The sequence below is a fragment of the Vulpes lagopus genome, chromosome 5 (assembly GCF_018345385.1).
Source record: "Vulpes lagopus strain Blue_001 chromosome 5, ASM1834538v1, whole genome shotgun sequence".
Classification (NCBI taxonomy): domain Eukaryota; kingdom Metazoa; phylum Chordata; class Mammalia; order Carnivora; family Canidae; genus Vulpes; species Vulpes lagopus.
Genome location: NC_054828.1, coordinates 27,043,356 through 27,064,073, shown reverse-complemented (window position 1 = coordinate 27,064,073; position 20,718 = coordinate 27,043,356). Strand labels below are relative to the sequence as shown.

Below are 20,718 nucleotides of genomic sequence, written 5' to 3'. Positions count from 1 at the left end.
CTCTGGTCTAATGATACACAGACAGACATCAGGGAATTCTAATCAAAGCAAAGCTATCACCCTACACACTCAAAAGTGGTATAGCTGCTTTTTAAACTGCTCTAACTAAAAACAGGAAAAACAATTAAAGAAAAGAATGTCATGTATCATCCATTAAATAACTAAAATAATGTTTAATTTTGGTTTTTTTTTTTTTAGATTTTATTTATTCATGAGAGACACACAGAGAGAGGCAGAGACATAGGCAGAGGGAGAAGCAGGCTCCATGCAGGGAGCCCGATGTGGGACTCAATCCTCGGACTCCAGGACCTCGCCCTGGGCCAAAGGCAGGCGCTAAACTGCTGACCCACCCAGGCGTCCTTAAAATTTTAAGTATAATAAAATCTCATCAAAACACTACTAAGATGAACAAGACTGGGATTAGAGTATGAAAGAAAACAGTACTGTGGTTTCCCAAAAGGACTCCATGCTAAGATGTGTAGACATTACGCATTTGTTTTATATATTAAGATGTATGCCCAGGCTGATCCATTTCCACATAGGCCAATTCATCTATAGTAAGCTTAATTAAATGGCAAAGAGCAGACCCAAACAGGAGTCAGGAAAATCTGGATTCTGAATCCTGATGTTTCTGGGCAAGTCAGCCTTAGTAGCTTTGCCTTCTCATATATAAAATGAAGCAAACAGGCCATATAATCAGGATGTCCAAAATCACGTCAGTTATTTAAAAATAAATAATTAAGCCTGACTTCAATCTGAAATAAAATCCATTCAGGTAAACTTTAAAACTTATAACTACCTTAAGTTGCTTTTTCAATTGTATTCTCTAATTGCATTCAGGGCAAGAAGGAAAAGCAAGTATTAAAACGAAAAACAAAACAAAACAAAAACAGCTATAATGAAAACTACATTTTCTAAGTAAATCAAGTTCTACCCACCAAGCACCCTTTTCAGTCCACTTTCCTACTATCTTTGAATCTCCACCATTCCCTCCAAAGTCAGATTAATATTTTCAGATCCAATGTTAGCCCTAACATGATGATAGGATTGTCTGTACATGACAATACACAGCCTAACTCTGGAATGATACTAACTTCTTATACTGAAAACTGCACACTTCCCTTTTTAAGGAGACACATAGCTAGAAGTCATATTCATTGGTCCTACGTAATGAAAGGACAAATCACAAGAAAACAGGAAAAGGAAAATCAGTAAGATGTTCCAGGGATAAACTGTCAACTTAATCCCCCAAAGTTTAAAAAAACCCTTAATCTATAAGATACATTTGGTTTTCTGAAAGCCAAATGCACTTTTTAAAAATGCAGTTTTGTCATTTTGGAATTAATTTTCTAATACTTAATAATGTTAAGAATAAAAATAAAGTTAGAAAGGAACTTCTTATATATTATGTATCTAACAATGTGCCAGGCACTGTGCTGGATAGTTTGTACAAATTAACAGTTCTCACCTAATCACAGCATATCAATATTAAGCCTTCTTTTACAAATGAGAATTTTAATATCTTTACTTTGAACTTTCATAAATCTAGCAATTACTTTTATGTATTATGTATCACTTAAAATATAAATCACTTAAGTTATGGCTCATCAGATGACAAATTAAATTTAGGGAGTTAGTATGAATCACCTCTGATTTATGACATCAGTTCTAAACCAACAACAAAGAACAATAATGTAACTGAAAAACAGATATTAATAATACTGCAAATTGCTCTTCCTCTCTGTCCCTTCTCTTCTAGTACACCAGGTCCAATACCCTGGCTCTTCTTTTTTTCCCTTAGCATGTATTAACTCTTAACATATAATTTACTTATATACTAAGAATATTACTTTATGTTTTATTCAGTAGTACATAAACTCCAAGAGGTAGGGAAAGGATCTTTATTTACTTCACTGATATTTCCCAAGTACAGAGCCCATCAGAGATGTATAAACATTTTCTGAACGAACATCATGTTTAGCCAACCCCTTCCCATCACTGCTTCCTGCTGCTTACCTGAGTCATTGCCCCTAACTCCTGGTAGCTGAGGATGCAAGAACACTAACATATTAGGTTACCTAAATTATCAATGTGAGGTTAAAGAGTACAACAGTTTAAGACATTATTTTTCAACCTTAAGAGGCAATGTAAGTGAGGTGTTTATAATATAAATAAAAAGAATTCCAATTTTAAAAACTTATTAAAATTTAATTAAAAAATTAAACTTACCTTTCCACAATCCATTCTGGCCGAATTACTTTTTCCCCCTTTAATTCTTTAATTTTGGCATTGGGAAGATTTGTGGCAATAATGTGTGTTGTTTTGGATCTGGAATAATACACATGGTATTGGCCTCCATGCAACATCATTAGCTTTCTCAATTCCTCAGCAGAAGGATCTGTAAGATTAATATTAAAATAATGTTAAGAGTTTTATATATAAGTTAAGCCCTAACTGAATAACCCCTTATAAAGCCCAACTTAAAGAATCTATCACTGATCCACTTCCTCCTGGGCTGTGTTGCCAGTAAACAAAATTGGGAGGTAAATCACAAAGTGATAAATAAGGCTATGTTGCTTTAGCACATCCTCTTGCCTGGTAGAGACACTCTACCAACAAAAAAAACCTACTGCTAAGAGATGCCCAGAGCAGACAGGGACCTCAAGTAATGAAACAAATATTAATAACAGAGCAGATGTTTTAAAACTTCTGACCATATTTAGCTACATGACCTTGACATTGGTATCTTATGTTCTAAAAAATTAATTACCATAAAATCATTTATAAATCACTTTACAGAGATTCCAATTAATCCTACACCTCCTTCAGAATAATACAATAGTAGATAGATAAACCACTCATAACTTACTATAAACAGACTTACTGTAGGGCTACTAAAAGGCTACTCTTATGAAGCTTAATAATTTTTATTTTTATTTAAGAAAATATAAGAAGATAATCTTACTCAGTTTCTCAATATGAACTTGCACCAAAGCCAAAAAATAAAGTTCACCAATTAAAAAAAAAAAAAATCACAGAAAAAGAAACATCTTTTTCGGTTTTGTTTCAAATTATTCCTCCGCCCCCCCCCCCAAAAAAAAACCAAATTATTTTTCCCTGCCCCCATCTCTGAAATTATTTTTTAATAAAACTATAGAAAAATATGTTAAACAACAATCAGTATGGTTTATGCTTTTGCATAAAAAGTCTGACTCACTGAAGTTATGACCAGTATTACTAACATCACATTAAACTAATTATTTTCAATAGTTTGTTTCTTCCAACCTAATTATTCTAATGAAAGCTCTAAATTACACCTTCCTCAAAACAGCTATATCCCGGGGGGGGGGGGGGGGGGGGGGGCATCACAGGAGGATGCTTTGTTATCCAACCAACAGATTTATCTTAAGTCTAAGCAATACATTTAAATAAACACTTTTATTATAGTAACTATGTAACTAGGGGAGTTTTAGTTTTTAGAATCAGAAAAAAACTAACAAGATATATTTAGAACATTTAGACAATGTTGACAGGTTGGTCAAGTCTTGGTAAATTCTTATAGTATACAATTCATTTGATGTTACTGATTGCACTGGCACTGCTCAATACAAATATAATGTGAACCATAAATACAAGTCACTGTAATTTAAAATTTTCTAGTAAACTCACAAAACAGAATAAAAGGTAAAATTAATTTTAATAATATTTTTAATCTCACAGATCCCAAATCATCACTTCAACATCTTCAACATGTAAGCAACACAAAAACCTGGGATATTTCACATTTCTGTTTATACTACAGCGTGTATTTTACATTTACAACATTTGTCAATTTAGACCAGCCACATTTCAAGTGCTTATTAACACATGCGGCTAGTGTTTACCAAACTCAACAGTGGACTAAAAAGGGAAATGAAAACAACTTTTAAATAAAATTAACTCAGAATTCATAAGGTTTCCAGGAGTTAGGGAATCACAAAAACTTGAGCATCACAATGATTTAATGTAAAACAGTGGAAATTAAACAGCTAGCCATTCGAAACGAAAGTCTATAGTTTACTTATTTTCTTACCCTAAAGATTACAAAATTTGGCTGACACAATAGTATTAAGTACCAATTCAAAGGCTAGATAGAACATAATATGAACAGACGCCAAATCCAATAAAAAGCAAGGAAATGCAAAAAAAAGTATTTACAAGTTAATCCACAACTTTCCTCAACCAATTCTAATTGTATTCAATGATTTAAATAGGAAACAGGCTGACAGAAAACATTAACTTTGTTTACGCATACTTGTAAAAGCACTGTCCCCTCTACTACTTGCTCTCTGAAATCGAATTACTGCAGAAATTTGGAACTGGGAAACCTGGACAATTTACTGGCCTACTTGGATGAAATTAAGGAGGCTCCTTGAAGTTCACTTTGCAAACTCGTACATATTCTTCAGTGTGAAGTGGACCATAAAACCAATCTAGTTAAAAGGCAAGATTACATGAAATCTGGTGTCAGACCAACCTGGATTTAATCTTGGCTTTAACATTCTTTGGATGTATTACTTTGAAAAAGGATTTAACTCCTTAAAGCTTTCTCCTCTTTACAAATAAATAAGCCTGGCACATAGAAAGTACTCAATGTAAAAATTGTTGTTATTATAAATTTTAATGACAGCAGAACTCCTTTAAAGCATTGTATGACTTGAGGATCCAGCCCTATACAAAAAATGGTAGAAGACAACACAGATGCTGACACATGGTAGCCCTAACTTTTCAAACACAGAACTGCCATTTAATGCGCCAAGGACAGCAGCCAGGAACCACTCCACCAGCCCCAAGCCTGGCGTGCATGGTAGCTGCTGGCTGCCCTCACTTTTATAGCTTTTTGATATTTTTAAAACAGTATTTCTCTCTGGCTCTATTTCTTCAAGCAACAGAACATACTTCCACATTACAAGTTCAAAAGAATATAAACAACAGCTCTGAAGATTTGCGCAATAAGTTCATTTTTGTGTTTAACACGCTCCTTAAATTCAGCAGATGTGGGCTAAGTAGAGAAAAAAATGTTTGGGAGACACAGTATCCAACCCCATGAAACCTCTATGACACTAAGCTTTGTGTAACCCCATCCCTCCAATCTACTACACCAGGTAATTTTCTTCATACTACCAGTAACAATTTGAAATTACCCTATTTGTTGTTAGATTTCCCCCTTGAGCACATGCTCCTTGAGGGCAGGAACCTTGTCTGTTTTATTCACTTCCATTATGTCTGCCACAAAGCAGGTGTTCAGTACACATTTACCGAATTTACTGGTATCTCCCATGCATCAAAGCCTCCTGCCTGGGGTTTTCACCCCTCTAGTAAAAGTGGAGTATGAGTCGTATTACCATGTCTATTTTCAAAACATTTACTCAGTAACTCAACATATTAGGCCATATAGCACAGGGTCCAGAGCAAGATCGAGTGGGCACAAATCCTAGCTCAATCCCTTAATAAATTGTGGACCTCAAGCAAGTTACTTAACTTTCCAGGGCCTCACTTTTCTCATATGTAAACTGATAATAATAGTGCCTCAGAGGGCTGTTATGGGATTAAGAGCTAAAATTATAAATTGCTAAGAAAAGTGCCATGCTCAAAGTAAGAATTATGTGTCACCTATTACCAGCATTATTATGTTACCATCTCTTACCCCAAAAGCAGAAAGAAGGAAAAAACTCCATGTCTGAGGCTTTTCTCTACCTATAAATCATTACATTTTTCAATTCATAATCCCACCTTTAAAAATCATCTTGTTGCCCACCCTCGAGTACCTTTTCCTTCAAGAAAGTCCTTAATGTATTAGCAAGAACAAAAGAAGAAAATGAAAAATCCAACAAAACAAAAACCTATTCAGAGACATTTTATCCCCCAAATCTTTACAACTGGTGTTACCCTCTAGAGAATGTCAGAACTAAAAGAGCCTGTAGAGATTTAATAACCATTTCATTTTCCATATTGGTATAAATAAACTTAAACCAACTAGACCAAACAGTAAATAAATTATCTCTCAACCCTCATTATACATCCTCACTGAACATATTATTTTAAAATACATTAGAATATTTAAAAAGTAACTTAATCACCAACAAAAATCATCACCATAGGTTACCAATGACATCTTGGGGAAGATCCTTTAAGTAAGAGTGTCTCAGAGGCTCAGCGGCTCCCAAAAACAACTTTACCAGAAGAAAAAACAAAAACAAACAAAAAGAAAAAAGCAGCAGTTCTAACAAAAGATTTTTTTAAAGGTACATGTGCCAATCAAATTATTTCTCTGGAGATTTACTGAATTTTTCAACAAGTAAATTATTATTCATCAATGCACTTAAGGTTTCTTATAAATAACATCAACTTTAGGTAGATTAATTATTAGAAAAACTAAAAGATCAAAGAGAATAAGGTAACTTTCCAAAGTCACATACAGCTAGTGGGATAGCTACAATTCAGGTCCAGGTTTCTGTCTCCAAAAACTCTTGATCAGCCTTAACATGTTGCTAACCGGGATAGAAAAGCATGGTTTTGGGACACTTGGGTGGCTTCAGTGGTTGAGCATCTGCCTTCAGCTCAGGGCTGATCCCAGGGTCTGGGATCAAGTCCTGCATCAGGTTCCCCACAGGAAGGCTGCTTCTCTCTCTGCCTAGGTCTCTGCCTCTCTCTGTGTCTTATGAATAAATAAAATCTTAAAAAAAGAAAAAAAAAAGAAAAAAAGAAAAAGGCATGGTTTCCAGCTGAAAAGTTGTAATATCTTAGGCAACTGACCCATCCCATTTAGCCTCAGTTTCCTCTTTACAAAACGAGAGGCTAAACTAGATGATCCTTAAGATTCTTTACAAAGCTATTTATTATATAATTCTATCTATGTACTAAAACCATTATGTCCAGCAAACAAAACTTGAAGACTATTTTACAAGTTTGTGAGAGAAAAGCAAACCAGGTCACTCAATTTTATGGATGAAGGAACTAAAGAAGAAAAATGTAAATGAGTTAAAAAATACATATATATGTTAGCAAGACACTGGAAAAGGTAGGTCAATAATTCACATATCTTGATTATCTAATAAACACCAATGTCTTGTACACACATGACAGGTATAAAATTCAGTAAGTTTAAGGTCGAGTAATACAAAGTACTTAAAAGCAAATACTGTCTTTACAAGATAAAATATGTAGTATAAGGGAAACACAGTGAACTGGAGACCAAAAGTCCTGAGTTCAGTCTAGCTCTGTCAAAATTAACAAGTATCTACTATCTTTATGCTTTAGTGTGACAGAGGTCAAATGGGATGACTAGAGCAAATGATTCCCAAGGTTCCTTTCAGACCTAAACTATTATGAATCTGTTTGGCTTCCAGATAAGTTTTCTATCACTGCTTCATATTCAATTACCAACAGCTTCCATCACATTAAATACCAACACAGAAAAAAAAAAGTATTATACAACCAACTTGACTATCCATCAAAAAGTCGGTAATAGTGCTTTGATGACCTGGTTAAAATAAACTATCTTTTATGTGTATTTTACCAGATTCCCTGCTCAACTGAGTTTATCCTCTGTAACTGAAGTTCTATACCTGATCCTATCATATGCTAACAAAATCTGTAAACAGAAGGCAAAAATTTAAGGAGTCTTCACTTCTAATCTCTCAACAAGCAATACTGTCAGTGCTTTCATTTACTCATATATCCTACAACGTCTATATCAACTCCCAAACTGTCCATTAAAATACAGGCACAGAAGATCCAAGACATTTGAAAAAAAAAGTGAAACTAGTCTACTCTTTTCATCTACAGCTTTCCTACTGAGGAAACACAGCAGTGGTTTGAAACATGATACAGAATCAATATTCTCAGAAAATTTCCTCTATGACAAAACAATCTGACAGCTATTTTTACTAGCAATAATCCTAAATATCCGATACAGAAATTTAAGATTAGATGTCAGTTTCCCTAAGCCATTATATTTAACAAAATATGTTTTTTAAGAGATGCATTAATACTTGGCATATCCTCTTTATAGAGTAAGTGCTCTTAATACATTTTTACTAAACAAAATAACAAGGGTAAATTTTTAAACATGATAATAAAACTTGAAAATGTCATTTTTTTTCCTTTCCCATGGTCAGTAGACCCATGTCCATTCTAGTAGCACCAATATATATGTCAAATTTATTAAAAACATCCACCTCTATGCAGAGCAGAATAAAGTGTCATTAGCTGGTTTATAAACCAAAGCAGGTAAAAAACTGAGGAAAGAAAATCAACATGAATTTAGGGCCTATTCTAGTCAGGTCCTTGACATACCTTATCTCACTCCTCACCACCAGTGATTCCAACACTGGAAACTGACAGTTAAGTCTTGGCATCACAAGTCCTGTGTGAGATTATTAATTTCATTTCAATACTATTCTTACCAGAAAACATACATCTGGGGAGGATTATTTGGATAATCATTTCCTAACTAAAGCACTGCCACAAGATGTTAATGCCCAGGTTTTGTTATGAAGGTACTAGTGCTGTTGTCATGGACAGCTTTAAATGTTACATACTAATATAGTACATACACACAATGATATATAATTCAGCCTTAAAAAGGAAGGTTCTAATACATGCTACAACCTGAACCTTGAACCTCTTATTACACTAAATAAAATAGTGACAAAAAAAAAAAAATACTGAATGATTCTACTTCTTTGAGGTATCTCAAATAGTCAAATTCACAGCCAACAGAAAAGTAGAATGGTGGTTGCGGGTGGAGGGGGGGAATGGAGGGTCATTTAATGTGTATAAGGTTTCAGTTCTGTAACATAAAGAAGCTCTAGGGATCAGTTGTATAATAAGGTGGCTATACTTAACACTACCAAACTATACACTTTAAGAATAAAGTGGTAAGCTTTGTTATGTATAATATGCCATAATTCGAAACATTTTTTAAAAAAGCAAACCACATTTTGACAGCCATGCTAAACACAAAGGAATATGCTACGTACCAGTTAGTACCACATCTATATTGTAAACAGGAATTTAGTTTCAGCAAAACACCACCATTCATATTATAATATTAACTTGAATTTTATTATGTCTGTCATTTTATTCACATTTAATTTTCAATTCTGCAAAATCAGTAATTGTAAGAGCTTGGGAGAACATTATTATTACTACTAACACTTTAAAGATGCTTGTGAAAATCTCACTGCTCTAAGAGACAGGATTAGCTAATAAGTGAAAAAAATCTAGAATTAAATTAAAATCCAAGCCTTGATTTCTGTTCCCATGCTCCTTTTCCAACTTACTGCCTCTCAATATATATTCTAAACCTCAGAAAAGTTGCAGAGAAAGATTAATGAAGATAATGGGAGCCACCTGCAGATTAAAAATTTCCATATTAATCCTAGAGTCAGTGCACATGCAATCAACTTTCCGATACTTTTTTAAAAAGATTTATTTACTGGGGGTGAAGGGAGCAGAAGAAGAGCGAATCCTCAAGCTGACTGTCTGCTGAGCGCAAAGCCTGATGTGGAGTGCAATCTCAGGACTCTGAGATCATGACCTGTGCTGAAACCAAGAGTTGGACTCTGAACTGACTGAGCCACCCAAGAACCCTCAACTTTTCCAAACTTTTTAAAGCTTTGCCATTTTATTTGGAGAACTGGTACACAAAAACTAGAAATACTTCAACCAAAGCAAAACCATGAAGGTTTCCTATTACATACTTTAAAGCCAAAATTCAACATCTTGAAGGAGGCTCTTTTATAAAGCATACAAAATTCAAATAATATTTTCAAGTTTTAATAAATCTAAAAACAGGTTCTAAAACGTATAGCTTAAAAAAATAAAATAAAAAATAAAACTTATAGCTTGAACATACACTCCTTTCTTTTCTATGTGCATTTATATGTCCTTTCTTGACAAAACACAAGATCCATCAAAGAGTAACTGATCAACAAGAGACTTCTTCACCTAAACTGTATTTCTCAGGAATAGGACTGTACAATTTAATAATTTTACAAATATCTTAGAAAGAAAGCTTTGCAAACATATAACAATGTATCTCCTAAGGACAATGTTGGGAACTCAGCGAACAGTACCAAGAGTAGTGATTGTAGAGGCAGTGTTTACCTACAGGAAGATTAATGAGTTCTCAGCTTTATACTGCACAGTATCTCAACTCAGGACGTGACTAAGAACACAGGTGGTGACACTTCTGAGTGACAAAGTAGACAGTTAACTTAAGAGACAAAGTAATCTTGGCCAAAAAATATCTCAATGAGAAAAATTTGACAGTGAAAACTGAGGTTCCACATTTTATTTTAAAACAACAGCACCATTTAGTATGTAGGAGAACTGATACACAACACAGGACAAAGATGTCTCACATGACTAAACCAAGTTAAGTCTCTGCCTTTTTTTAATTAGCTTTACCTCCTCCTCTCCCTCAAAATAATGAACTCAAACAATGCAAACATACAGAGGGCAGACCACGAGTGGGATGGTTCTGCTCTACCTCACTTGGGTCAAACTACATGCCTAGAACACATTTGATTCTATTTATGATGCAATATATGCTAGGCCCTGACCAACTTCATTAGAGAAGTACAGTAAAACTCAATCAGGGGGAGTCCTCTATAGATCTCAAAATCAAGTCATACTGGCTAATAAGCATTAAGTGATGTTTCAGTCATGTATAAAACACCAAAGGAAACAAATTAAGAAACTGCTTTGCCTTAATTAAGAAGATGGAGACATTTAAATTAGTGATTTTCAATTTTTTATAAATAGCAGAACCCTATTTCAAATGAACCGTTACCAAAAAATCCCCCAATACCAAACAAAGTAATATTATATAAAACTTTATTTTGAAAGTTCAATTTGTAACATAAACTATTACCATTTTGCCTTTTAGCATAGAAGTGAGAAAATCCGGAGTCACACACATTAGAACTATTAGCATTTTCAACTATTTAAAAGAAGTTCTATCCCAAAGCCTATGTAAAAACTACTTAACCTAACAACAAAAGGTAAAAAACATCCCAAGTAAATAACATATATGTTTCATTTATCTGTTCTTGGTGTACTTAAAAATACATATAATTTTTTTTTTTTTTAAATACATATAATTTTAAGACTGCAAAACCTTTCAGGTATTTTGGAACTTAATAATTCAAAACAACCAGCAGCTTTAATCAGGCATCCAATAGCACTTATGGTATTACTTATAACTTAAGGAGGCAGAAACCTTACGTAATCATGAGTGTATCCTCAGTATCCATATTTTCAAGCATCTCACTTAAAATTTAGTAAGGATTCCACAAATGCTTTTTTAAACACAAGATATTCTATCAGAAAAAAAGTTCTGTGGGAACAGAGAGCCGATAAACATTTGATTGAGCTGAACCTGGAAACTAAATAGGATTTTGACATTCCAGGAAAGCTGAGGAAAAGATGATGAGAAAAGCTGTTAAGGAACTGGAGAGAAGTGTGGCCACAGGGTTGAAAGCACACTTTTAAAGAACTAGGAATAATCGAGTTTGAGAGCTGTAGGGTGAATTAGTATGAAGAGCACACTGAGAGGACATGATAGGGTTTGAATTTATGCTCTAGAGTCCTAGAGAAAGAACTACAGGATCCACATTTTGGATGGAAGCTACAGGGATCCACATTTTAGCTCACTAAAACAATCAGACCTACTGGAAAATGAACTTGCTTGCCTCCCAGGACAGTATACCATCACACTGGAGTCACTGCAAGAGGCTGAGTGGTGGTGGCCTGTCAGTAACTAAGCAAGATTGAAGAGGAATTCTCACATAGACAAGGACTAATTTGAAGATTTAAATTTCCCTCTAATCCCAAGATTCTGAGTCTGTGGTCTAAAAAAAAAGGTCAGCAAATTAAGGCCCTTGGGCGCACCTGTTTTTGTAAATAAGTGTTTTTTTGGAACACAGCCACTCTCATTCATTTACATATTGTCTATGGCTCTCGGGCTACAACAGCAGAGCTGAGTAGTTCCAAAAGAGAGTTGCATGGCCCACAAAGCTCTGGCCCTTTACAGAAAAAGTTTGCCAACCCCTGATCTAAAATCTAGCCAGAGGAGCATCTGGGTGGCTCAGCTGGTTAAGCAGCCAACTCTTGATTTCAGCTCCAGTCATAATCCCAGGGTGGTGAGATCAAGCCAGTGTTGGGCTTTGTGCTCAGCAGGGAGTCTGCTCGAGATTCTCTCCCTCTCCTCTGCCCCTCCCCCTGCTTGTGTGGGTGCTCGCTCTCTAAAATTAGTAAAAAAATCTTTAAAAATTAAAATTAAAAAAGCCAAAGATGACTACTTTACGAAACCTAAAACCTAAAATATAATATTCGTTCTAGATATTTCTCCTATCCACTATTTTAGATACTGCTTAGAGAGGAGAGGGTAGATTATGTTGCATAATACACGACCTCAAAAATCACAGTGACTTAAAACAAAGGTTTATTTTTCACTCATCAAACATGTCTATCCCCATTATGTCCATGGAGCTGTGGCTCCAGGTCATCTTTACCCTGAGATCCAGACTGATGGAGCAACCTCTATTTAGAATGCTGTCAGTCATTGTGGCAAAAGAAAAAGAGGATATAATGAAGCACAAACTAATTTTTAAAGCTTTATCCCCAACCTGATATATACCATTTCTTCTCACATTTTGTGAACATGACCAAACCTGACTTCAACAAGTAGGGAAGTAAAATCCTCCCCTAGAGAGGGGAAGCAGATTTCAGTGAACAAAAATACAATCCACCATATAGTATATTTGGAAATATTTACATAAATCATTTGTTTTTTGTTTCTACAAACTATCTTATAAGTAACATATTCCTATACCTAAATGTTCAGCCTAAAAACCAAAAAAAAAAAAAAAAAAGCAAAGGCACTATAGTAATTTCATGTTTCCCAAAATAAATAACATTAAAGTTCAGAATTAAAGATTATTCTCTAGTCTAATAAAATCATGCCTAGAATAAAAAATCTAGAAAAAAGAAGAAAATATACCACTCATAGTTCTATGCCCAAAGAAAGTTACCACTGTGATGATTTGCTTCTAAAATTTTTTCCGGGGATCCCTGGGTGTCGCAGCGGTTTGGCACCTGCCTTTGGCCCAGGGCGCGATCCTGGAGACCCGGGATCGAATCCCACATCGGGCTCCCGGTGCATGGAGCCTGCTTCTCCCTCTGCCTGTGTCTCTGCCTCTCTCTCTCTCTCTGTGACTATCATAAATTAAAAAAAAAAAAAAAAAAAAAAAAAAATTTTTTTTCCTCTGCTTTTCTAACAGTTTGATTATCCCCTACTTCTCATTTTATATCCTACCCTTTTCACTTACCAAAAATTATTCTGTATTATTACAAATTATCCAGTTTTTTAATGAAGTCATCTTATAGATAGTATAATTTATAACTAAATTTCTATTCGTATACAATGCTTTTTGCTTTCAAGCAGAGCTTTTCTTTCAAATAAAAACAAGGTGATAAGATCATCTTTTCTATAAACCTATACTGGGAGGCCAATCAGGATCATGGGCTTAGAAGAGACTCTTATTTTAAGAATTACTAAGCCAAAGGTTATAAGCATATTAAAGTCCCTTTACATGTTTCATTATGTCAGTTTCCAAAACAAGTCTACCAACTCACACTCTTGCTCCAGCAATGAATGGAGCAGTTATTTTCTTTCATCCATACCTGCACTGCATATATTCATGTAATAATTTTTTTAATTAAATAAAACTTTGCAGAAACTTACTCTGCTTCATTATACATTTATCTAACAGTAAAGGTGAATATATTTCCGTATTTGTGACCCAGGTCTATTTCCTGAAATAAACTGTTTTTGAAACCTGCCTTTAATCTATTGGGATGTTAGTGTTTTATGTCCTATTACTTTGATGTATAAGCTTATTCGCAGTCATCCGATTTGTTGCAACAAATTATACTGAATAATCCGACCCTCTCCTCCACTCATCTGTGAATCTTTCTAACTTAGAATATTTTAAATAGTGCTGAAGGACTAGGCTGTTCGGTTTAATAAACACAATGCATGTAACTTACAATAAATCATACATATATATGTATAAAGATGATATCTAATTTACATAACATATAATTCCTTTTTCTTCTTTTTAAGTAGGCTCCATGCCCAGTGTGGAGCCCAATGTGGGGCCTGAGCTTACAACCCTGAAATCATAACCTGAGCTGAAATCAAGAGTTGGACACTTAATCAACTTAGCCACCCAGAAGCCCCTACAAAATACATGTCTGAGCAACTCTAAACAACTTATCTGCCTGTTCTTTTTTTTTTTTTAATTTATGATAGTCACAGAGAGAGAGAGAGAGAGGCAGAGACACAGGCAGAGGGAGAAGCAGGCTTCATGCAGGGAGCCCGACGTGGGATTTGATCCCGGGTCTCCAGGATCGCGCCCTGGGCCAAAGGCAGGCGCCAAACTGCTGCGCCACCCAGGGATCCCTATCTGCCTGTTCTTATACCAGTTACACAAAGTTTTAAATGCTTACAGCCTTCTATAATAGTTTTTGAGATGTCAGAGCTAGTTCTTCTCTTCTCATTGTTCTTTTTCATCATTATCTTAAGGAACACTACTGTGGGGTGGGGGTGGGGGAATAAAATGTAAGTCAGATAATTTGCTGTAGCAGGTCGGCTAAAAGTTAATAGCATTAACAAGGATAAAAGCGTTGGGTTTGAAAAAGTATTGCTACTGCAATAAAAGGATTTCTGGCATTGTAAAAACTCAAACTATTTAGCAGAACTACTTATGTAAAATAATAATGGTTGTTCTTAGTAACAATGAAGGCACTCTAGGATCCTAAAGTATCTTCTCAAAGTTTAAAATTATATGCCACAATACTCCTACCGTTAATTTTAAAGAATATTCTGAATGCAACTAAAGTTTAGAACTAAAACCAACCATAGTAAGAAACAATCACACACAGTAAAGTAAAAGGCATGTATCACAGGACCACAATTTAGGCCTAAAGCTCTGCAAGTGAAATCCCATCACAGCAAATGTCATTACAGAACAGGAAAAGAGCCACATGAAGACCACTTTCATGTTTCTAAGCACAGTTTATAAGAACAGTTTTGATCATCTGGTTAAAACAAATTCTATAAACAAAAACTTAAAATCTTGTACAGAAGTTTTCCTTGATAAATCTCTAATGAGAAAATATTCATTATGCGCACCATTTCATTCTGTATATCCAAAGAACTTGATTAAATGTTGGTTGTGCTACATACATGGTAGAAAGAAGTAAACCAAATGGCTGCTTACACCTCCTTTGGTTCTACAGTAGTAATATCCTTCATTATTTCATTATTTCATTTGAGTCTCACAATCCTACAAATTAGAAAAGATAATTTAGCATAGTTACTGATGAGGAAATAGAAAAAAATTAGGTGATTTGTCCATAATCACACAGCCATTGTGCAGACCCTTTTGTCTTCTGACTCCCACCCATTACTCTTCTCTTCCTCCAGTAGCCATGCTTATTACGCCCTTGACTCCTTTCCTCCCTAACTACCTTAGACTTATCACATTCAACTGAAAGCCACATACACTTAACCAAACAAAAACTGAAGAAGTTTCAAACAACTACAGAACAATTTTGAGTAACTACTAGGTGGAAACACCTATTAGACACTGGCAAAAATACAGTGGGTAGCATAAATTACAAGTCTCTCCCACATTATAAGTGAAATGCCTACATCTCTGATTTACAAGATTAGAGTCTCACTGAAAAATGAAAGAAGATACAAATATACAGGAAGAAAATAATTTCTGGGAAGCATACATTTCTGAAAAACTTGGTTTGTCACCATTAAATGGACTCTTCCTAAACCATGACATTGACATGTTCAGAAAACAACAAAGTAAGGTTGATAAAGTTTTCAAACAAATCCTTATCACTTGAATTCTAAATATGCCATACTTACATACTACCTTGTTCATTTTGCAATTAATGCCAAAGAATCTGCCTGTTCATCTGTTTTTTTCCACAAACTTCAGCAATACCAAAGCCATTGGACCTGGTCTTTTACCCACATATTGAAAAAAGTTCAAAATAACCAAAACACCTCTTGCCATAGTAACTGTCCTAATCCCACTCCACAGAAGATAACAATTACACTTCACTAGATTTGAAGCACTAGCTCACCTGGGAGCTTTCACCAAAATAAACATGTTCAAGACCTATCTCCCAGAGATTAATTCAGTAAAAGCCTAGGATGTAGCCTATTTCTTAATTAAAACCTAAAGATTTAAGAAGACAATCGAATTAGCATGAGTGAAAATATTTTAACATTCTGATGTACAAATACAAAATCCTGTTGTTCACTCATTTACTTAGCTAATATTTACTGAGCATTTTACAATGTGACAGGCAAGGTTCTAGCCCCTGTAATATGGCAATGATCAAGATTCCTGTCTGTGCTTCATGGTACTTCTATTTCACTGGGCACACAGAAGATTAATAAGATAAATGATACCAGTTCAGGTACAAATAAATTCTATGAAGAGAATAAAGCTGGATAAGGGGTTAGGAAAGAAACTGGAGGGCAAGACACACTTATCTTAGATAAGGATGGTCAGGGAAAAGTCTCAGAGGAGGTGACATTTGATCAGAGATGAGAATGGTCAAGACCCAAGGACATCAGATGGAATAGCAAATTTAAGGTCCTACAGTGCTACCTCTGATCCACACTTGGCTAGGTGCTATGACATAAAATGAGCTTTCTGATTCCAAAAAACATAATACACAAATAAGGCCTGACAACTTAAGACTTAGGTGTCAAATATTTCTAGCAATGATACTATGAAATTTAAATACTATGGACTGGTTTAGCGATGGAGACAAAATCTAATGTAATCTGAGTCTTAATGGATGAATATAATTTCAGTTCACAGAAGTGAGGAGAAGCTTATCACAAGAGGCAAAAGCACAAACAGAAGTTCAAAAACAAGAATAAAGAAAAAACCTAAAATATCAGAATAAGCCCAATGACCAAAATTAGAGAATATAAAGGGGAAAATGTACATCAGGATCCTATTTATCCAAGACCCAGCTTAAAGGGTTAATTCCTCTATGAATGACTCAGACTATCTCTCAAAGGCAATAACTTCTCTCCTGTGTTGCCACCTATCTTCCTCTCTACCAAACTCTGAGATTACTTACTCATCACAAAACCCACATTCTCCAGCAATCATCATCTCTGTTTATAGTTCCTAACACACAAGCAGCATAGAAAATACAATTGTTCAATCAACTAAAGCAGAGTAAAATGGGATGGAAGTTCCACAGATTGGAAAACTCAACATAGTAAACATGTCAATTCTCCTTAAATTGATCTACAGGCTTAATGTAATTCCTATCACAATCTCAGCAAGGTATTTATTTTATAAACACAGACAACCTTATTATAAAATTTATATGGAAAGGCACTGGCCTTAGAATAGTTAAAATAATCTTGGCAAAGAAGAAAATGGAAATAGTCATTCTGCCTGATATTAAGTCCTATAGGCACAGTAATCAAAACCATGTGGCTGGTATTGGTGAAGAGAGACACATGCACTAATATAATAAAACAGAGAACCAGATAGGTCCAACTGATTTTTGACAAAAGTGCAAAAGTAATCCATTGGAAGAAAACAATTTTTTAAGAAGCAGAGCTAGAACAACTGGATATCCACAGGCCACCAAAAAAATAAATTTAATAAAAATTAACTGAAAATGCATCATGAACTTATTAAATGTAAAACATAAAACCATGAAAAAAATAAATAAAATAAAATAAAATAAAATAAATAAAATAAAATAAAATAAAATAAAAACCATGAAAATATTTTGGGAAAAAATTGAGATGTAGTACTAAGCAAAGACTACTGAATTGAAAGCACAAAAAAGAAAAAGAAAAAAAAAAGAAAGCACAATTCATAAAGGTAAAGATAGATAAACTAGATCTCAAGAAAATTAACTTTGTTCTGCAAAAGACCATGAGAAAACGATGAAAGATAAGCAACAGACTGACAAAAAATATCTGCAAACCACTTATCTGACAAAGGAGTAACATGTCGAATATATAAAGAACTCTCAAAACTCTAAAGTATATAAAACAATCCCACTAGAAAATGGGCAAAAGACATGTATAGACATTTCACTGAAGAGGTCATACGGATGGCAAATAAACACAGCAAAAGACGTTCAGTATCATTAGACAGTGGGGAAATACAAAATAAAATCACAATGAGACACCACTACACATCTACGAGAATATATAAATTAATTGGAAAAAAAAACAAAAAAACAATTTGTCTTCATCAAGTGCTGGTGAAGATGCAGAACAATTACAACACAAAAACCACAATGAGATATCAGAACACATATATTAAAATGTTTAAAAAAACGCTCAAAACAAGAATACAGAGAAACTGGGTCACTCACAAACTGCTAAGGGGAATGTACAATAAAATAGTACAGTTATGAAGAAACAGTTTAGCAGTCTCTTAAAAAAAATTAAACAGGAAGGACACCTGGGTGGCTCAGCAGTTGAGCGTCTGCCTTCAGCTCAGGGCCTGATCCCAGGATCCGGGATCGAGTCCTGCATCCAGCTCCTTGTGGGGAGCCTGCTGCTTCTCCCTCTGCCTAGGGCTCTGCTTCTCTCTCTCTCTCTCTCTCTGTCTCTCATGAATAAATAAATAAAATCTTAAAAAAAAAAAAAAAAACCAAAAAACTAAACAGGCAACTACCATATGCATGACCCAACAATAGCACACTTAGGTTCACACAAAACCTATACACAAATGTTCTGAGCCAAAATTGTATGTTTTGAAAATAACCCATATGTTCTTAAACAGGTAAATGGTTAACAAATTGTGGAACACCGATACAATGGAATACAACTAAGGAATAAAAAGGAAAAAACTACTGATATATATAATTTGGATGACTCTCCAGAATATTACACTGAACTTAAAAAGCCAATCCTAAAATACTATATGCAATTTATTCTATATATGTAACATTCTTGAAAAGAAAAAAGTATAGAAGTGGAGACCAGGTTAGTAGTTAAAGGGATTAAAAAGGGGCTAAGAGCAAAAGGGAAGCAGGTGTGGCTATAAAAGTGTAGCATGAAGAATCTTTGTGGTGTGGAAACATTCTCTATCTTGACTGTTTCAAAGTCCATTTCCTGATTGATATCTTACTATGGTTTATAAGATGTTACCAACAAGACAAACCAGGCAAATAGTTCATGGTATGTCTCAGTATTATTTCTTACTATGGCATATGAATTTACATTATCTTAGAAAAAAAAGTTAAATTAAAAAAACAGGATGGGGGGGCACCTGGATGGTTCAATAAGTTAAGCATCTGTCTTCAGCTCAGTTCATGACCCCCAGGTTCTGAGATTGAGCCCCATGTCGGACTCCCTGCTCCTTGTGAGGAGTCTGCTTATCCCTCACCCTCTGCTCCTACCCCATTCATATGCTCTCTTTCTCTCTCAAATAAATTAAATCCTAAAACACACAAATAAACAAAAAACCAGGATGGGGAGCCTGGGTGGCCGAGTCAGTTAAGCATCCAACTCTTGATTTCAGCTCAGGTCATGATCGAGCCCCGTGTCAAGCTCCACTCAACAGACAGCCTGCCTGAGATTTTCTCTCTGTCCACTTCCTAACATATGCACACACATGCTCTCTCTCAAATTAATAAATAAATCTTAAAACACACACACACACACACACACACACACACAACGGGATGGAAGGCCAAGAGGTTAACCTTAGCAGGGAAAAGATCTTTTGGGGGGAAAAAAAATGGGTTGACAGACACACAATATCCAAAAGATGCAGAATCTTTTCTTAATCTCAAGTTCACTGCTACTTGGGTTGCAAAGGATGGGAGTCACCAAAGAGAAGTTCAGTTGGTAGAACTGGGAACTTTAAAGGAATCAAGAAAACTTGAAGTGTTAAAGTCTATGGGGAGCATGATTAAGAATCAACAATAATATAGCATTTCCACTAGTCTTACTGCATCTAAAGCACTAACTGACTACTGCTAATTCATTACACAGAGGTTGTCAATTCTTTTATCTACAAACTGACAGAATATTCATTAAAACTCAAAATTTTTCCAAAAAAAAAAAAAAAAACTGTATCATCACAGTTTGCATGTCCCTATGAAATTCAACAAAATGGAACTTTACTTGTAGAATTATGATGTAAATCCTAAGAGCAAAAATTAGTATTATTATCCCTATCCTAAAGAAAAGGACAGGGAAAATAATGAAAAGGACAGGGTTAATAATGAAAAGGATGGGGATAAAATGGGTCTGAATAAAATGTGTCCACAGAGAAGACGTCTTATGGTCACACAAAAATTGGTGACAAAAGTAGAATCAGAATTTCAGATTCCCAACCGTAGTAGTGATCACTATTGTTTTTTTCCTCCCTCACACAAGGTTATCTCTCTTTCTTCTTATATGAATAAGTGCACCCCCATTAACTGGGGACTTCCATTACTGGCTAATATAACACACAATGTTTCCTTTCTTTCCTTTTTTTTTTAAAAACACTTTTAATCTTTATAATGCATCTCAGGAAAGTCTGTGAGGCTTGAATATTCCAGGATACCTAAGTAGAAAAGTTGCATTTACCAACT

At 34.9% G+C, this 20,718-nt stretch overlaps 1 protein-coding gene across 6 annotated transcripts in view; it reads right to left on the bottom strand.

Moving 5' to 3' along the window:
- Positions 1-20,718, bottom strand: part of REV1 (REV1 DNA directed polymerase) — a 96,401-nt gene that overhangs the window by 42,519 nt on the left and 33,164 nt on the right. For 3 of the 6 annotated variants that reach the window (XM_041756203.1, XM_041756204.1, XM_041756205.1), the window contains one exon: positions 2,230-2,398. In XM_041756203.1, coding sequence (XP_041612137.1) covers positions 2,230-2,398 — 169 coding nt within the window. Of the gene's footprint in view, positions 1-2,229; positions 2,399-15,247; positions 15,402-20,718 lie in introns of all 6 variants that reach the window. The other 3 variants (XM_041756207.1, XM_041756206.1, XM_041756208.1) reach the window with 3 other exon arrangements.